Raw genomic sequence first — 19,581 nt, 5'->3', positions numbered from 1 at the left:
ACATCACCTCTAAAAAGGCCTTGTGGCTCCCCCAAATGGTAATCAACAGTACCCCAGTTGAGAACTACTGGATTAGAATGAATCTCCTCCTCATCCTTTGTAAATCCTACCTCTGGGTATGAGCTAAATATACTTGTAGCAGTTTCAAAACTAGACTCTTCGTGACTGTATCCAGGGTCAAAGTTTGGGCAACGGAGCTCATTTGTGTTGCAACAGGCTCATAGCTCCCTCCCCTTTTTTATGTGGTTTCAAGTATACACTTGCCTGCACCCAATGCAGTGATTCTCAAATAGGGTGCCACAGCACTGTAGGGTGCCTTGAGATCCCTTCAAGGAGGATGCCCCAGGGTACCACACAACATGAGCCCATAAATCATGTTTGCATGCCTAATAAGATAAACCCAGAGATATCAAATAGGAATCCATGAAGTCAAAACACTCTGACCTGTTGTGATCTTTCCGGGCTCTTTGCAACAAAAACAAACCAAAAAAAATGCTCTATTATTTTTCTATAGTAAAACAAATAAATGAAGAACTAAGAGCTGGCATTCTCCGAGGGGTGCCTTGAGTCTAACAAGGGATACCTTCAGTCTAGAAAGGTTGAGAACCACTACCCTCAAGCTGTACATTGAGTGCTTCTGAAGAAGGAAACCTGAGAGCAAATCAAGCCTGAAGAAGGCTTGAGGCAATGTGTATGGTGCTATAAATAAAAGCAAAATTCCAGGAACAGAGATGTTGGCTTGTTTACATTCTTTCCAATTTAACCAATAGAGAAAATTTAAATTGCATCCAGGGAATAGGGTTACTGATCTATCCATCAGGTTTGGAATCCATATAACAGGGGGTTTTTTCAGCCAACTCGGCCTTTCATCTGTTTGGGGTGAATAAACCAAGTTCCTTGCAGCATTCTTTGTGGGAGCCTTCTCAATATAGTCAGTATTACTACCCAATACAACCTGGCACAAGTAAAAGGAATCATCTTACCCTACATTTTGGGCAGCATGCTGCATGTTATCTGACTTTCTCTCATGCTACCAAAATACCAGTATTCCAAATGAAAGCCACACATTTACAATTTGTACATCATTTAAAGACTAATCAGACATAAAAAGTACTATGTATACAGCAAATGCTACATAAAAATCTGGGACAAAAAATTACCATCCTCTGGTTTGGTCAATGCCTTCAGCAATGAAATCAGCAGGGAAGGCATCTTCAAATTCTTTTTTGTTCTCAAATGGATAATGGACTTGAGCATATGGCATGCTCCCACTCTCAAACCAGCAGTCAAACACTTCGGAAACACGGTGCAACATGCCCTTTCTGCAGCGTGAAGGGATGGTTAGATGATCAACGCTATGAGGTGAAAGGGGGGTGGGAGGACAAAGAGAGAGAGAGTTTGACAAATACTCAAGTTAGACAGACAGAAGTGTGGTTGCAACAAAACTTAATCCACATTATGCCTGGATGTCAGGTAGGGAACAATAACACCACCATCAACACCACCACTGTATTTATTCTAATATAAGACAACCCTGAATATAAGATAACCCCCTATAATTAGATCCTATATATGGAAAATTTATAAAATTTATTATTTTCCAGATACTGATACACCTGCATAAAGGATCCATGTACTAATTAGCCCTCCACTCATGACTGGAACCACATGTTTTTGTCACAAGTCCTGGGATCCTCAAAAATTTATATTCAGATGAGATGCAGGGCAACTGAGTCCAGCACCATGGAGGGTGGGGCCACACTAATTATATGCAAAGAACAGACTGAGGGCAGCAGAGTAATTCTGAGTGAACTATTTGGGGCCCTGTTTGGTGATCTGTCAGACATTTAAGGCCAGGAAAGAAACAGAAATCACTGGAAGTGGTACAGAAAAGCACAGCTCCCCTGTGCGAGGGAAAAGGAACAAAAAATGTATTAAATGTAGTGGCTCATAATGACTTTAAAAAGAGCTGGTGCTGATGGAATGAACACTACCATGTACCTGATTCAGACAGGTTCTACTAACCTATCCTTGTGGTAGATGGCTAACACTGGCTATAGTATATGTTAAGTTGCACGCAAAATCAGTTATCATGTTTTGTGTTATTTAATCTTTGATACTTTTCTGTTCTATCTCCTTCTGTGAGGCCTCTGTTGGGGTCATTTTTAGAATGTCTGGCTTTGTTTTTCTAATAAGATGTAAGATTCCCATCGTATCTTGGCCTTTTTTGGCTAAGATCAAATGTACCATTTTTGGGACTGCCAAGGGCAGGGTGTCACTGCCTGGTATTGCTGTACTTCCAGACCCAGTGCCAGTTCCCTGCAGAGGGGACATCTAGCAGGATTTTTCTGTTTGTTAGTTTGTTAAGGGCCCCCCCGCAAAAAAAGGTTCCCTATCAGTATGCCCAATATGAGCCATGCGTTTTATGGTTATCCTGTGTTGGCTGCCTTTAATCAAATTGATAGTTGGTTTCCATTACTGAGCATGTGCTGCTTTTGGCAATGGGCACGTCTACACATGAGCTGGGCTACAGTTGTTACTGCACAGTCATTTAGTACTTGGTTAAGCAAGTTACTGCATAGTCCTGGTGCCACACAGATCAAAGCTACTACACTAGCATCAGCATCTTGGTTCGTGCCTGCCGATGTTATGTCGCCATAGTGATAAGCTACAGCAATGTCGCTCGTTGCTACGGCAACATAGCATCTTGTGTAGATGCACCCAGTGTATTCAATGAGGTTTCCTTGTATGGATACAAGACAAGGAGCTCCCCCTCCCCTGCCCCCCCATGCTGATGGGGGGGGAGGGGAAGGAGCAAACCTCATCTTATATTCAAGAAAATATAGTAATAGAATTTCCCTGTTGTTTCCATAAGTCAGCACTATATCTGACAAATTTCTTAAGTTTAAAGACTATTTGGAGATTGAGTACTGATCAAGTTACACTCCCAAAAAAGAAAAAACTCATATACTTAATGCTGCTTCTCAAAAGCCCCTACTTCCCCTTATGATCCTCTAAGTTGGTTTTCTGGGGGAGAAAAATGAAAGCTTAACATTTCTAGCTACTGCTGCCTACCGATTTCTTATTAACAAGAGGAACAGTTTATGCTGAAGCATGTTCTAACCTTTCTCTATGAAGATCTGTGATTTTCACTCCTGATAGCTCTTCCAGTTCTGCCACCGATCCAATGCAAACCACCTGTTAAAAATAGTCGATTATTTTACAACCAGTTATACTGATATTTTAAAAGTTATGACAGCATTATATTAGAGACCAATTTCTACGACAATACAGAGATTAAGTATACAATAAAAAAGAAGTCAAATTTGCCCTTTTAAACTGAAACTTGAAACTTTCTGCTCTGTTACTTCAGTGTGTATGGGGGGAAAATTGAATTCAAAACCAATTATGTTACATATGACATACAGTATTTCAATAGCAACTTTCATCTGAAGATCTCAAATTATTCTACTGAGCTGCTAGATAGCCTATGTTAAACAAGGAAGCTAGAAAGGCTAAAAGATTTGCCTTACCAAAATGAAAAGGTAGTAAAAGTTTGGCACAGAATCCACATCTACTAGGCCTAATCTAATACTTCAACTAACAGGCAAGCTGCTTCATAAGAAAGTTAAAAAGGCCTTCAGATAATAATACAAAATGCTTTATAACATCATTAACCGTTTAGAATGCATGTTGTCGCTAAGATCAAATGAAGGTGGTCACTATCTAGCATTCAACAACCTTTTTACATCAATATGCCCTTATTCTAAGCTCAAAGAACTCAAACTGTTTCTTCACTTTTACCATAAGAGAAAAATAACTCCATCTGGTGTTTTTATTTATATTGCTGTGACATACAGGAGAAGGAAAAGTCTACATAATGTAATTATGTGGGCTTTTAACAACACTCGGAAGGACTGACCTTGAGAAGTAAGCACATGCAGGGTATAGGAAAGCAAAGTTTTTCTCATCTTTAAATTATAATACTAACTAAAGAATTCATGATCCCCCCTCCTTTTCTCCCTCTTGCATGTGTGCATACCACCTCCCGCCACCTTCTGGTTCATGGCCAACTAGGAAATATTGATCTAGCCATAAGAGGTTTGATTAAATCCCAGGTGCTATTGCCCCACATTAAAATCTTTACATTGTGAAGGGGAAAAAAATGGCTGTTTGAGGAGGCAAAGGTTGAGCAGAGAGACAGTAATGCCCAGCTGAGCATGAGAGTCGTGAGCTAGACACCTTTCACATAGCTATCTTTCAAGGTTATATTAACTGACCTCTTGTGCTTTAGGGACATGAATCATAACCCTTATGGCTAAAGATAACCCTACATATACATTTATGTGCTCCGAGAAGCTAAAAAAGCTAGAGCATATTTTGTTTTATATTTGTAAGTCATCGTTCATTGCTATTGTGAGTGGAGGCCTTTATTTTACTTTTTAAGGACAAAGAAGTTCACAATTGAATTAAACTGCCAGCCTATATTATTAAACACCACCTCCGGTTCTCAAAATACTTTAAACACATATTGAAAAACTTCATAGACTTCAGCACATTTTCCTGGTTAAACAACAGAAGTTAAGCTCCTACATGCTAGAGAGTTTGAAATTAAGTTGCTGCTATGAAATAGCTTTTTTAAAATTACTGTTTTCCTTGGTTTTGCTTTTAAATGATGCATAAATCTATTTTTCAATTCATATTTGAAATACGATTTGCTACTATTTAGTCGTTTTTGTGGAAAGTTGAAATTAGAGAATTTAAATTTATAATGATAGAGTAATTAAACACCTTCAGTTACGTACCTTTACTTGATAATTATGCCAGTAAATGCAACTGAAATAACTGAGGACTACATATTGATTTGCAATGTATAATACCAATTATAAATTACATTTCACTGCATAATATCAATTAATTCACTTCACTACGTATTAAATAACGAAGCCACATAATCTCTTCTGGTTTTAATACGCACAGTACAAACACCTGCACTGAACCAGTTCTTCCACGGGGTGGGGGGGGAATTCACAGTAGTCTGGTATGGCTACTGTGCCACAGTAAAATTAAGGTTAGAATTTTTCTTTTTACTTATTTGCTTGATTTAACAAAAGAGAGTATTAAATGCTGCATTTAATTTGTAGGCAACTCTTTCCATATTAAACCTAACTAAATATAAAAACATTCCTAGCTTTAATTTTGAAAGGGCTCAGCAGCCATACCAAACTACTGACCTGCAATACCATCTCTAGCCAGTGGTTAGGTGAATTCTCTAAAATAATTATAAGAGGTCAGTAAGAGCACTTCTACCATTTCTACCCCAAATATCTGAACTCTGGAAAATATTTTCACTAAAATCAAAAGGGAATGAAACTCTGTCTTCCAGGTTAGACAAGTACAAAACTAAAACAAGGAAATGAAGAAATCAAGAGATTCCATGCAACATTACAAGAGGTCAATATAGAGAAGTAGTGCCATCCATGTCTAGACCTTTTCAGCTATAAACCAAAACGTTCTTCAAAAATGTTAGTGCAAGACTAATGATTTTAATGCAAAACCTTCTTAGAGTGCAGACTGCATTTTTATTTTAACTTTGCTCAGTGGTGTGAAACATATGGCCTCCAGACCAGATCTAGCATATAGAGACATGTTATCTGGCCCAGCATATAGAGACATGTTGCTGTACCAGCCCCACACACTGACTGCATGCCCACATGCTACCTGCAGCACATGGACTTGACCTGGAGCCACGTACCTTACATACCCCACTGGACTGGCTCTGCATGCTGGCTCTAAGGCTGATTTGGATCAGGCCCTGCCAAAGCCAGCACACAGGGCTGGTTTAACAGAACACCACATACAGCATGCACCCCATGCCAGCCCCTTGTGCAGCACATGCCACATGCAGTACACACAGCTTGCAGCACAAGCTAGACTCAGAGCTGCATGCAACACAAAGAAGCTGCAAAGTGTGCCGTCTGCAGTGCCAGGTTCAGCCCATACACCACAAGCAGTGCACACCCCGTGTGTCAACCCTGTGGGCCACGTACACAATGAGTCCCAGACTGGCATGTGCTATGCATGGGCTGGACCCAGTGCCACAGGTGCTGCACAGCAGGTAAGTCCCAGTCTAACCCAAAGAACCTCATGGGGCGGAATGAATTTGACACTGCTACCTTACCTTATATATGCGAGTTGTGTAAAACTGCAAACCTTCAACCTCAGAAGGCTGAGCCAGAATCATTATCTTGATGGACTTATATTTTGATCATGCAGACAGCATTTTAATAAAAGAGGTTGTTATGCTACCTCACCTGGACCCTGATCCCAACTACTTCAAGGCGTCTCTCTCCCATTGACAATACATGGCTACATCCAGATGGTGAAGTTTTCAACCCCAGAAGCAATGCCTTCAAGTACATGGTGCAGCTCCACAAGGCTGCCTTCTGAACCGTGTTCACATGGGCAGGTTAATGGACAGTGCTAATTAGCCTAGTCAAGTGCTACACAGAGGCTACTACATACACTGTTTCTGACTCAGTAGGCAGCCCACTGGGAGCACTGCTGCATGCTTGAGAGGTTCACTCCTACCACTTGTGACAGCAAGTTGATCACAAAGACATAGCCATGACATGCCTACCTAGCAGTATCACTGCAAAAAGAAGAATAATGCAAGAAAGCACTCAACATATTGTTAACTGTCATAAATTGATTTAGCTAACTACTTGCAGGGACACACTGTTAGCAGTGTGACCAAACAGCTCTACACAAACCATCACTGGGTCCAAGGACCATCATTTGAGAATATGCCCCTAAGGAGTTTTCCCAAAGGGTACATACAGCAGGCTATATTTCAAGAAAAGAAAGATTTTAGCTAGAGAGGAAGGTCACGTCACAATTTATTCTGCCTAAGAGTTTCTCTCTCTATTGTAGTAAACTACTCTTGAAGTGGCCTGCTTCACTAGTATCCCCAAAGCACAGAATAAGTAAATTGTGTAAAAACTAGAAGACACCATACAGGAACCTAAAGCATTTCTAAAAAGACAGGCAAAATGGATTAATCCAAGTGGTCACTTCTTATAACTGAGCTAAAACGTGAATTTTGATTGTAAAAGATCAAAATATAAGTCCATCAAGATAATGGTTCTAAAATCAGAGCCTCCTTTGGCTCAGCTTTCTGAGGTTGAAGGTTTGCAGTCTTACACATAACTTGTATATGTAAGGTAAGGTAGCAGTGTCAAATTCAGTCGGCCCCATGAGGTTCTTTGGGTTGGACTGGGACTTGCTTGCTGTGCAGCACCTGTGGCACTGGGTCCAAAGGCTGCCAACAGATCTGAACATTGGTGCAACTTTTATAGAACAAAAGGTTTTTTTTCCTTACCTACATATGTTTTTCTTGTGGGTTATCCTGCCTTGTTTCAAAATGCTAACGTAAGTTTCCTTCAGCAAGGAAGTTAAAAAGGAATGGACACCTCAGGATACTGTCATTTCCATTTCTATCATATGGGCATCCTGACTGCACACTATTTGTCCAGAGCAGCTCAGCAGCTCCACCCTGTGCCTGACCCAGCTGAGCGAGCAGCGGGAGGGGGTGGGGGGGTGTATGCTCCCAGATCAGGACAGGGCAGGCAGCAAAGCGGGGGCTAAGGGGGGCTGCAGTGCAGCTCAGTGCAGCCCTGGACTTGCCTGCCCCACCCCATGCAGATCTGGGGACACACACCCCCTCTCAAGCCCTCCTGGACCAATGGCGGGAACCGTTAGTCGAGCTACCAGACAAGCAGTGCACAGCAGCAGAAGCTGCCACCCACCCCTCCGCACAGGGAGCATTGATCTGCACCCCTCACCGCAGGGGGCATTGATCTGCCTTCCACCACACCTCTTTACTTTCCTCCCCCCTTCCACCACTTACCAGCTGCACACAGTATCAACTGTCGTAAATGAACCAATTCCCCATTTGTAACATTTGTTCCTATAGAAAAATTGGTCCAGACTTGCAACATTTCAACTTAAAACATGGTTTTCAGAAACCAATTGCATCCCAAGTCCCAAGACTGCTTGTATAATACATTTTGGCAGCATCTTTCCCACACTTGTGGTTGGAGCCATTTATTTCTGAACTCCCTTGGACAAACATAACAGGCCTTACATACCTCTTCAAAATCATCACTGACCCATAAAGGAATAGGTGTTCCCCAGTATCGGTTTCTGGATATAGCCCAGTCACGGGCTTCTTTCAACCAGTTTCCAAAACGCTTCTCTCTTACAAAGTCAGGAACCCTGCAGTGAATATTAAAAACAATTTGTTTATTAAATCTGACCAAAGGCTTCCAGGAGGATAATAGGCAACTGCCATATTCATACCACCATTTTAAACTGAAGTGATTAATTATTAGAATTTGGCATGCTTGGACTACAGAGATATAAAACTGGCAAGGAACTTAAATTTTTTTCTTTTTGGCTTTTGGAAAAAAACTATTATTATTTTTGTCCTTCCTTTAGATCTTCAAATGGATTGTATGAGTGCAAGGGTATTTATTATTCAAAGTAATTTTCTTAAGATCTGTATATAGTTTGACTAAACATATGAATATGTATTGTACTTGTGCAGAAGGTAACTGGTATGTTTACTGCTTCCCTGGGTCGCCTTAACTCCTGCTAATAACTTTTCAAAATAAGACTAAAAAGCATTATCCCTCCTCTACCATAAAAATGTCTTCAATAAAAATAAGCTGATACTAAATACAAATTTTTCCCCAAAACATCAATGGTTTAGAGTTTTGTTTTTCTCATGCATTAGCATCTTGTATCAAGAGCCATCATACAATGCTACATACGGACATTGTGGGCAGCTGTTTAGCATTCAGTCAGTTTCTACTTTCAGGGTCAAGGTACCATTTACATCATCTTTGTACAAGATGCTGTACAATTTGTGTTCTCGAGAACAAACAAAGTTCTGGACTAACAGATTCTCGAACAAAGCAATGGCTTTCCCTTACACTCAGCACAGCCACTAATTCTTCCCCCGCCACCCCAAAAAGAAGTGTAACCAGTGGCAATACTGCTTTTAGACTTCACTTGTTTCAAGTCATTAATGGGCTTTAGGAGTTGTTATACTACTACAAATTCACAGAATTCAAAGATGATGAAAGCCTCCAAGAAAGACTACTTGGATATGCTAAACAGAACGTTAGTTAACTAGCGATTGTTCATTTTCTGTGAAAATGAACAGACTGTTTAATTCAATCCAAGTATCAGTGAAGTATCTGGGATAACACTTTTTCTTGGACAAGCTAATTTAAGTTAATTGTCTTTCATCCCGGGAAAAAGTGCAAAGGGCTAATGCCTCTCCCAGGTGTTGATTCCCATCAGCCAGAATGAACACTAATGCAAAGTCAGTTTTTAGCCCCAAGCTTCAGAATCTTTCAGTATTACCAAAAGCTATTAAAAATAATAATGTTGCACTGAAATATACTGTTTTAAGACAAATGTTATACATAAACAAATTAGATTGTTAAAATAATCAGCAGCATAAAGTTGTAGATACAAACCTGCCCAGAATTGCCTGGCCTTTCAAATTACATTCAGACTAATATTTAAAAACACCTACATAACCCTAGAGCCTAAATTCTGAAGAGAAAAAGGCGGTTAGAAACTTGGTAGCCAAACATCTTTAAAAATATACCATAGATACTTCTAAAATTTCTACTATCCCTAAGTTTATCTGTGTCCCACAAAAACACCACAGTGCAGATGCTCCTCTAGCACTACTCCCCAACACTCACCCAACTATTTCAGACTAGAAGCAGCAAAGTAACTATTGACATATTACCCAAGTGTCTGCAATTCAAAAAAGCCTTTGCATGTACAGAAAGTAAAACATTCTATATCCAGATGTATAGAAAAAACAAACCAAAATTTTCCTTTTCTTGATCTAAGAGACTTCACGTATTAAAGTGTTAATGAAGCAGAAATTGCAAGACTTGATGATCAATACAAAGATTTGCTGATGACTTTCAACTCCCGAAGGCTTTAAGATTTATGAAATGAGAGAAACTAGATTATGATATACTTCAAAGACCTTAGTCTGAATTTCGATTATACATGTGTGTTTATGTAATTGGTTAAAAAACATACGCATTCCCAGGTTTGCTCTTTTTATACGGCACTGAGGCAAACAAGTTGAGCAACTGTTATCAGCAATTGCTCAAATTGAACAATCATATCAAGAAGTACAATTGCTGATGGGGTTATTCATCCAAATGCAATCAAACACCATACAGGTTTCCCTCACTTTATGCTGTACATACATTCCTGGAAAACAGCGCATAACTCAAATTTGCATAAAGCAGTGGTCACGAACCACCTCCCCCAGCTCAGCAGGTCACTTGGTGGAGAAGGGAAGGGGAGGCGGCTTGGGAGGCGCATGCAGCAGGGCTCGGGGCACAAAGCCCAGCCAGCAGCGGGAGCCGTACACAGATGTGGGGGCTGTCTCAGCAAACCTGGGGCAGTGCCAGTGGCTGCAGCTCTGAGGTAGGTAGTGGGGCTGGAACAGGGGCAGGCCCTGCACAGCCAAGCGTGGGATGGGGGACAGAGCCACAAACAGCTTCTCTGGGGGGCACCTGCCCCCAGATCTGCCCGCAGAGTGGGATGGGCTGCTTCCAGCCAGGATGTGCTCAGGCCTGGTGGCAGTAGCAGCACTGCAAGCAAGGCCACAGAGAGGGGCTGGAGCTCCCCTCAACCCCTGCTTCCCGAGCCGCAGCCACCCACCCCGAGCACAGAGCAGGCCAGGCCTGGCGAAAACAGTCTGTTGTAGCCTCCCAGCCCACACCTGCAGCCCACCCTCCCCCATGCCCACCAGCCCCCTGACACCTATGTCCTGGGGGGGAGGGGGCGGGGAGGAAGGAAAAGGTTGTGCCAGGCTGTTCCCACCAGGCCTGCCCCATGCTGCACTTACAGAGGGTGGCTGTGGCTCTGGGAGCGGGGGGTGGAGGGGCTACGGCTCCCCTCCATGGCCTTGCTCACAGCACCACCACCAACTGGCCTGAGCACAGCCTGGCAGGAATAGCACACAGCCCATCCCGCCCCACCCTGCAGGCAGATCTGGGGGCACATGCACCCCCATGCCCTCCAGGGCTGCATCTCCCCCCTCCCCATATCCCTGGAGAAGGCACTCGCAGCTCCATCCCCTGCCCACATCAGCTGTGCTCCCTCCCTCACCGCTGCTGGGGGGAGAGGCAGATTGAGGCCACAGCAGTGAGGGAGTTGGGGCTAGGACTGGGACCCCAATCTGTCCCCCCCACAGCCCTTTCCCTTCCCCTCCCCACAGACTTACCTGCTTGGGGGGGGTTACATCGAGTTCCTTTTAAATCCCAAAAGTGATCTCCAACCTAAAAAGGTTGGAGACCACTGGCACAGACGGAACCCACTTTACGACGTAACAAAATAGGGGGGATATATTCCAAGACCTCGACTGTACTGACTCCCAGATCCATTTCTACCACTTTTACAAGACAATTTTGGTGCTCACCAACAGCAGACAGTACACACAAGCACAGGGCACTATCAGTGAGGATGGTAACTACATAAACACATTGCAGACAGTAAGTGAGGAACACAGACCCACACAGGAAACTATATTTTGGTGTGCATCATTCCCACAATGCACCACACAAAGCAGCTGACTGTGGGCTTCCACCACACCAATCACTTAAGAGTGAATTTACCTTGCATATAGTACATTTTTGGTAGCACTTAACTTGTTCTTTCAGTATGTAATTTTGTCTTTTTTTTTTTCTATCAGACTCCAAAAGTCACCTTCCATGACCTCATTTATAGTTTCTTATTTGTAATAGGAATATACGTAACTCTGGCTGAAACAGCTTAAAGAAACTTAGCATTTAAGTTTTTATTTGGTATCAACTTGCTTGCACTGAAATTTTGAATTTTAAGCAGGCTCTAACTATTACTTTAGAGCTGGGACTTACTGCTGATACACTTCATGGTGACCTTAACAAACCCTCTCTTCACTCACCAGTGAAAACCGTATTAAGAACATTAGCATTTTACCAACTAACATGGAAAACTTCTTTTAACAGTGCTTTTAAACTAGTTTCCATTTTTCAGAAGCTGTTAGACACCACAATTAGCTGAAATTTATGAGTGTTATTTACCATGGCTAGGAGCTAAAATAATCCTCTGGTAACATTAAAATTCTAAGGGTTTTCTTCTTCAAAATGCAAACAAAAAAATTAAAGTCTCCTTGCCCCATTGTTTCCTTCCCCCATCCCTACCCCTATGGTTACACCTCCAGGAAAGCTTAAATCATTTAAAAATAGTCTCTTTCCTTGGCCTACAAAAAGACATGAACATTTTCCTTTTTGTAGGGAAAATGTCATTGCCCAGTATTGATTTCCAGCGTAACTTGAGAAAGAAATTTATATTCAACGGATAATATTAACTTATAGCAAAAGCCTGTTACCCTTTTGGGTCAATAGCATATAAGTGCAAAAGATAGAACAAAATAAAATAAGGACTGTAACCTATGGACTGACGCACAATAGGAATTCATCCCTATAGTATTTAGCAAATAAATAAGGAAATGTGTTTGCTCTTAAGGAAAACTTCACTTTTCAAAGACTTGGATATAACAAAACCACCTTTGTACACTGTACATATATTGTAAAGCTTATCAATTGAAATGGATGAAAACGCCTACAAACTACGTCAATGGAAACAAATAAGCAAAAATCTTCCCGATCACCCATCATACTCCTAAATTGAAACCCTATCCCTTTTATTTGGCTTCAACAGAATTGACTGGCTAATACCTCAGATTTTTTTATGTCAGAAAATACCAAGAGCATCTTCTACTTCAATCTTTTACTTTTGATATTGGACACTAAATATTCCAAACATACCATAACACTATTTGTCCTTCATGCTGTAACTAGCATCAGCTACGTTGAGTTAAAACTCTTAAGCTTTCTGCCTGGCCTTCTAGCCACATACTCTTGCAATTACATAAAGGAAAAGTCCACTAAGTACAGTTTAACCAGGAAAAAAAAAAATCAAAATGGACCCTGTAGAAAACTGCTCTACTGTTCCATTCACAAAAAACACCCAAATCCACCTACGCATTATCTTAGCTTTATCAGAAGGTCAATGACCTTTTCCCTGCTCTTGCTAGTGTCTTGGGAGGGAAAGATAGACTGATGTTGGTTCTTCATAATCTGTCCTTAAAAGGACAGATAAATAAGGCCTCATTCATTTATTTCCTTCCCCTCCATCCTGCAGCAGTAGGAGATGGATCACTTCTCTTGGGCGTCCCTCTAAATCTCTGTTCAGCAAATCATCAGCTTCAAGTCTTGTTTACACAACTCCATAAGCCATCCTTCCATCCATATTTCTCACCAGGGTTCAGCAACATACAACACACGGGCCAGATCCAACCAACAGAGCTATTGGATCTGGCCTGCAGACATGGGGCTTCAGCAGTGAAAAAGGGCACATCACCTGTGCTGCAGCTGGAAGAAGTTGCTTCATTCTGGCCCACAGGCTGGAAAGGCTGCCAACCACTGCCTTAAGCTAACCTGTGTCTTTGAGGTCACAAAAAAAGTATTGTGAAAATTGGCTAATATTGCTAATGTTAAAGATTAAGGCTTATGTATACCATTTACTAAGCTACGGTACAATCACATGCAAAACATCTATACTTACCTCTGGTATAGTTCTATATCTTTGTACTAGAGCTAAGTTAGCTCTTCTATAGGTTTATGCCAATGTATATGCCCTGACTTGAACACATTAGCACTGCTCTTGCTGCATGCTCACTTAACATCTCTCAAAAGAGGCCAGCCACAAAGAGAACATTATACAGTAAAAGCTCTGCTATCTGGTATTTAACCAACAGAAATTCTCCATTAATTGGAGTTTCCAGCAAGCCAGATGGACATGGGTTGTGGGGGGGGGGGGGGCGGGGGGACACGGAGGTGGAGGACAGAGACAAACTGCAACGGAAAGCATGCATGCAGCTGCTGCTGCTGCCACCCAGCACCCTGAGCTGCTGCTGCTCTGTATGCAGCCACCGCCACCACCCCAACTCCACAATATCTGAAAACTCTGCTGGGCTATTTCAAGTAACCAGAGTTTTTACTTAACAGGCAATCCCCTTACTCCGGGGATGCTGGATAACAGAGATTTTACTGTAGTAGGAAATAAGTCACAATATATTCTTTGGCATGTCTAATACTGACACTTTTCACAAGTCACAACATACCAGCTGTGCTGAATTTCAACCATTTATATAACCTATATATGCTCCAAAATCCTTTAGCTATAGTCTATGATTCTATACAATGATGATAATGATCATGATGATGATTGTCATAACAAAATGATGTAGTAGGTACTTGATACAATAACCAGCATACCTCAACTTACATCTAACAGCTCAGACAATGACAGTTTAGGTTTCCCAACATAAAAATGGCCACATTAGAACATCAAGTACTTCTGATTTAAGTTAAAACCTCATAAATCATTGCCTTTGATTGGGACCTAGAAGTGATCCAGCTGCAATTTCCCATCCAGTGCTATCTGTTGGAAACAGCTTTTTTTAATCTCCCCAGATATCATGTAATTTCTGCATCATTTTTCACCTTTAAAATTCTCTCCAATATGACAGTTAGGATTTCATTTTTTTTAAACATTTAACAAGGTTAAGAAGAATGCCATCTCAGCAGGTTATGAAGCTCTTGACTCATGTTTTTAGAGCACTGTTGGATAACAGCAATTTCTACTTTCTTGGCAACCTAGACAGTGTGTTAAATAGGGAGGCACCAGTAGAGATGTTGGGGGCCGATTCCGATAGCCGATACTTGAGGCATATGAGCCAATACCAATCTGATTTCCGATACCAGCTGGAAAAAAGCTGTAAGACCAGTGTGGGGGAAGGCAGGGGGAAAGGAATGGGTGCGGGGAGAGGGACAGATCAACACCCCCACAGTGAGGGAAGGGGCATGGGCAGGCACTGCCCAGGTGGGGCAGGGACAGCAGGGCGGAATGGTTCTCGCTGTTGCTTGCAACCTAGGAGGACACAGGGGGGTGCCCCCGGTCTTGGAGCAGGTGCTGGCGGCACTGAGAGGATGCTGCATCCACCCCAAATTTCACTGCCACTCCAGTCCCAGCACCACTGCCTCCAGCCATCCAGCGCTCCCCCCCCCCGCCCTCCCAGGGTGCAAGCAGTGGCAGAAGCTGCCCCACTCCCCTGCCCCATCTGGGCAGCACCTACCCCTGCCCCCTCCCTCACCGCAGGAGGCATTGATCTGCGCCCCCCACAAACCCCTTCCCTCCCCTTCCACCACACCAAACTGACCAGCTGCAGGCAGGTCTCCACACTGCCAAGCTCTTTTGGCTGCCTGACTGCTGCGTTGCAGCTGTGCGTAGCACGAGCATTTATCGGTCAAATTACTGGCCCCATCAGGCCAATATCCAATACGGCAAATTTTCTTTATATTGGTACTGATCTGATATCTACATAAATTTCCACTTGTATACTGTTTCAGAAGTTGAACAGCTGTGAAGAACTGAATTTCAGTAGAGAAACTGAACAAGTGATATGACTTAGCTAAATCAGATTTTGAATCTACAAAGATTTTGAGTGGACCTACTCCAGTTTGCATATACCAAACCAAAAAAAAATCTCTCCTGTTCTCCATCCTCAAACCTTTTAACAAACAGCTTTTTTTCCAACCCTCAAGCACATTTTGACTGTTTGTTTTTTCTATTCTCACAATTAAATTATAACTGAAGAACAGCCTTACTCCTGCTGTGTTAAAAGGTTCCACACAGGTTTGTTCTCCCTCTTTCACTGCCTTGGTTCTGCCTTTCCCTCCCCCTCAATCCTTTTCAGAAGTGAAGAGTCTAATGCCAAAAATTCCAGCTGGGAAACAAGCAAGGCAGAAAGTGCAAAGACTTATAAAGTCCTTCAAATGCTATCTTAGTCAGCTAAGCTCCACAGGAAAAATATTTTCCTTATCTTTCAAGTACGACAGATCTCAAGGATATAAACCAGATAACAGTCAGATATAAGATAGAAGAGTTTCAGTCACGAAGTATGGATTAACACTACACTAATTAAAATAGATAATCAACACTCCTGGTGATAGCAGGGATACTTATGCATCCCTATGCATAAGTATTTTGGGGGAGGAATACCATTTAGAAAAAGTACTGTTTTTTTTGTTTTTAATCCTTCCACCCCCAAAGAGAGATAGACAAGGGGTAGAGGAATACCAGCAAATCCAAAATAAGGAAATAAAAACTAATCAACGGGCGGACTATGACAGCTGTTCCTGTCTTCTAACTGTAGTCCAAAGCATTCTGTAGTACTCAAATTGCAATTCAAAATATTGATTTAAACTCATTACTCTACTCCACAGATGTGAACTACAGCACTGAATGAGTTCGTTCACCTTTCTTTCTTCCTCTCTATATGGAATACAGAACTACTGCCTTGTAACTATTATTTCCATGTCTTTCTAGACACCAGTGTAAATATTTAAGTAAAGAATAACAAATACAGCTGTATTGCCACAAAACAATATTAAATGTTATCTAAAATTACATGTCTGATTATATAACTTTAAAATGGAGTGTATATTAATTCTCCCTCACTTGTTGCCAACCATTTATTTTTATTCACCATGTTTTTCTGAAAGCCACAGTAAGAAAACCTTGTCAATATGGTTTCCCTTGACAATTACTAATTTTACAAGTCTTTGAGGATTATGTGCCACCTGAAAGACTTGCATTTTTTAAATAGTAACTGGTTTAAAGTTCAACTAATTTCAAACATGAAATAAAAAAAGAGAATTATCTTAATAAGTTTAAGAAAAAGAGCATAAATGAGAATTGAGCTACTGCAGTAATGTTGTTCCTTTTCTAGAACTCAAATTAAAGCTTAGACCTCAAGTGCAAGTGTGTTCCTGGTCCAACTCCTCTGCTAGTATTTGGCAGGATACATAATATCCACCCAACACACCCTAAAAACAGAAACCAAAATGTAAGAAGTTGCCTGAAGCCACAAAAAAAAAAAAAGCTAACAGAGCAGCACATATTACCAAGTAAATATTATTAGGCCTTCAATTGTACAAAATGAAGTTTTACTCATAACACCTGAATTCAAAAACATTTTGGATAAAAAATAATAATTAAAAAATTAGGTCTACAATTTATTACAAGATTTTTTGGAAGTGTACAACTAGGCTTTAAAAATTAAAATCTCAAATCTTCTTTATGTTAATTTATCCTCTAATAATCCTCACTCAGTCAGCCTCAAAATTGATTTTTAATGGTTCTAATTCAAAAAGAAAAATAGATGATTACTCATGCCCTTTCGACACTAATTAGGTCCGATATCATATACCTAATTTAGTTGCTTAGTGGGGGAACTGATAGTAACTGGAAGAAAGAGAAAAACTCCATCTTCTGCAAAGATGTGCAGAATTCCGAGGACCAAAGCCTTTCCATTCTTCAACTCACAGATGGCCAATGTTATTCTGGCCCATACATCATTTACCCTATGTAAAAAGTTAGGGTTGCCACCATGAACAGAAAACTGCATTCTGCCTATATGTACTCTACCTTTGTTAAATTAATAGTATATTCAATCAGTTGGTATGGCAATATTTCCCTTCACCCTCTCCTATTCTGGTTCCCATAGCAACAAACATTTCAGAGCATGACTGCAATGCTGCTGCAGACCGCATCACAACCATGCTGTCAACAATATATAGCAGCTTGATAACTTAAGATCAAGTTCATCTCTCTTCACCAATTTTATGATACTTACACAAAACCATTCAGAGAAAAAGAAAAGATGATATTTACCTTACATAACCCAGACACTGTGCTAATTGCTATTAACATTCCTAATTGACCCAATGGTAGTAAAAATTGCATGCTGAAGTCATATTGAAGCACATACATACATTTTCTTTAAATGTGCCAACTGCTACATTTAGAACTATTTTCACACTGTGTCGTGCTGTTGGTGTATTTCAACATAAAAAAAAAGGCTGCTTGCAGACATCTGAAAAAAAAATGGCACTAAGCCCAGATACCCAGAGCCGGGTTGAAGTAACACACTGTTTCGGGGGGGGGGGATGTTAAGGGGGGGGTTCAAACATCTGTAAGCAGCCAAATAGATTTAGTCTTGTGAGGGAAATGATATTCAACACTTATATGCCGATATGGTAAATCAACTGTGCAGGAACTTGATGTCATAATAGGTTAATACATTAAGATTTGGTTTAAACAGCATCTTAGGTGCAAACAACAGAGAGCTTGGTGGTCATCCTTAAAGGAAGAAAAGTATTTGCTGAATATTTGCCAGAACTGCCAACCTCTGCTCAAGCATCTGAACAGGAATTTCAGATAAACTATACTGGAATAAAATGCACTGGCACAACTGTGGAAGACAAATCTTGAAAGTTCAGCATTAACTGCTGTGTATCCAAATACAGCCAGTAATAAAGCACTCATATATCATGCTAATGGGACTACTTTTGCAGTAGGACTTTCTTCACGTCCCAGTCTAGATATAAAAAAGAAAATCTGTATTCTTCCCAACAAATGCTACCATCTAGTGTCTGGACTTTACTGTGTGCTTATAAAACTGACTAGTATAAAAGAAGCCTAATTTCTATCAAGATTACATGAATCCAAGATACATTAAATTACTGAAAGCAAGCACGCAGAGAGACAATACAGAGATCATATTAAAAATTTCAAAAAGCACACAATTAAAAGCTGATAAACTAAAAATATTCTACAGTTATCAAATAAATAAAACTAAAAAACATGGCAACTTCTGCACTGAAAGAAAAACCTTGTGAAAAGCATCCATTTATTATGATCAACTAAAACTTTTCTGAACAAACAACAAAAGAGGAATTGTGGGACTTGTTATTTCTAGAATCAAGAAAATCCAGGAAAACCCCTCAAAAGTGAATTCAGTATTCCCCATTTTTAATCCTTTTAAAAGATCAGTTTAAGTATTACACATAAAAACTACAATAAGATAAATTTTACTGTAGAAAAATTTGAGTCATGAATGAAAAATGAAGAGCAGAAATACCGTAACACCATTCCACCATAAAGGAGGCTGATCTTGACATACATGTCAGTAACTCCACCTCTACCTGCTAAGTTATGTTCCTTTGCACCCACTGACAATTCTGGATAATGGTATGTTTCATTATTTGAGGAATTAATGTGTTGTACTTTGTGGGCAAAGATGTCTGTATCCAGCGGGCAGGGGGAATGAAGAAGAGAGAAAAGAAATGGAAAATAAACAGGGAAGAAGAAAAGAGAAAAAGAGAAAAGAAAGTGGAAGGGGAAAGGCAGGGCAGTGGGGTGAAGGCTAGGTCACATGAGTAGGTAGGTGATTTATAAGCCCAATCTTTGCCTTGAACAATCTGCTGCAGCAGGGGCAGAAAAGCAATGAGGAAGGTAATCAAGGTACATACATCTCAATTATCAAAATCATTATGCGAGCAGGATACGCATAAATACTAATAT

At 40.8% G+C, this 19,581-nt stretch overlaps 1 protein-coding gene across 2 annotated transcripts in view; it reads right to left on the bottom strand.

The window, feature by feature from the left end:
* Positions 1-19,581, bottom strand: part of IARS1 (isoleucyl-tRNA synthetase 1) — a 220,151-nt gene that overhangs the window by 111,730 nt on the left and 88,840 nt on the right. For both annotated transcript variants that reach the window (XM_090022999.1, XM_090023000.1), the window contains exons 15-17: positions 8,151-8,277; positions 3,125-3,198; positions 1,161-1,355 (exon numbers count right to left, since the gene is read on the bottom strand). In XM_090022999.1, the coding sequence (XP_089879125.1) occupies positions 1,161-1,355; positions 3,125-3,198; positions 8,151-8,277 (396 nt within the window). The remainder of the gene's footprint in view (positions 1-1,160; positions 1,356-3,124; positions 3,199-8,150; positions 8,278-19,581) is intronic.

The sequence above is a fragment of the Crocodylus siamensis genome, chromosome 11 (assembly GCF_052110815.1).
Source record: "Crocodylus siamensis isolate JL-2025a chromosome 11, ASM5211081v1, whole genome shotgun sequence".
Classification (NCBI taxonomy): Eukaryota; Metazoa; Chordata; order Crocodylia; family Crocodylidae; genus Crocodylus; species Crocodylus siamensis.
This window is presented reverse-complemented; position numbering and strand designations above follow the sequence as displayed.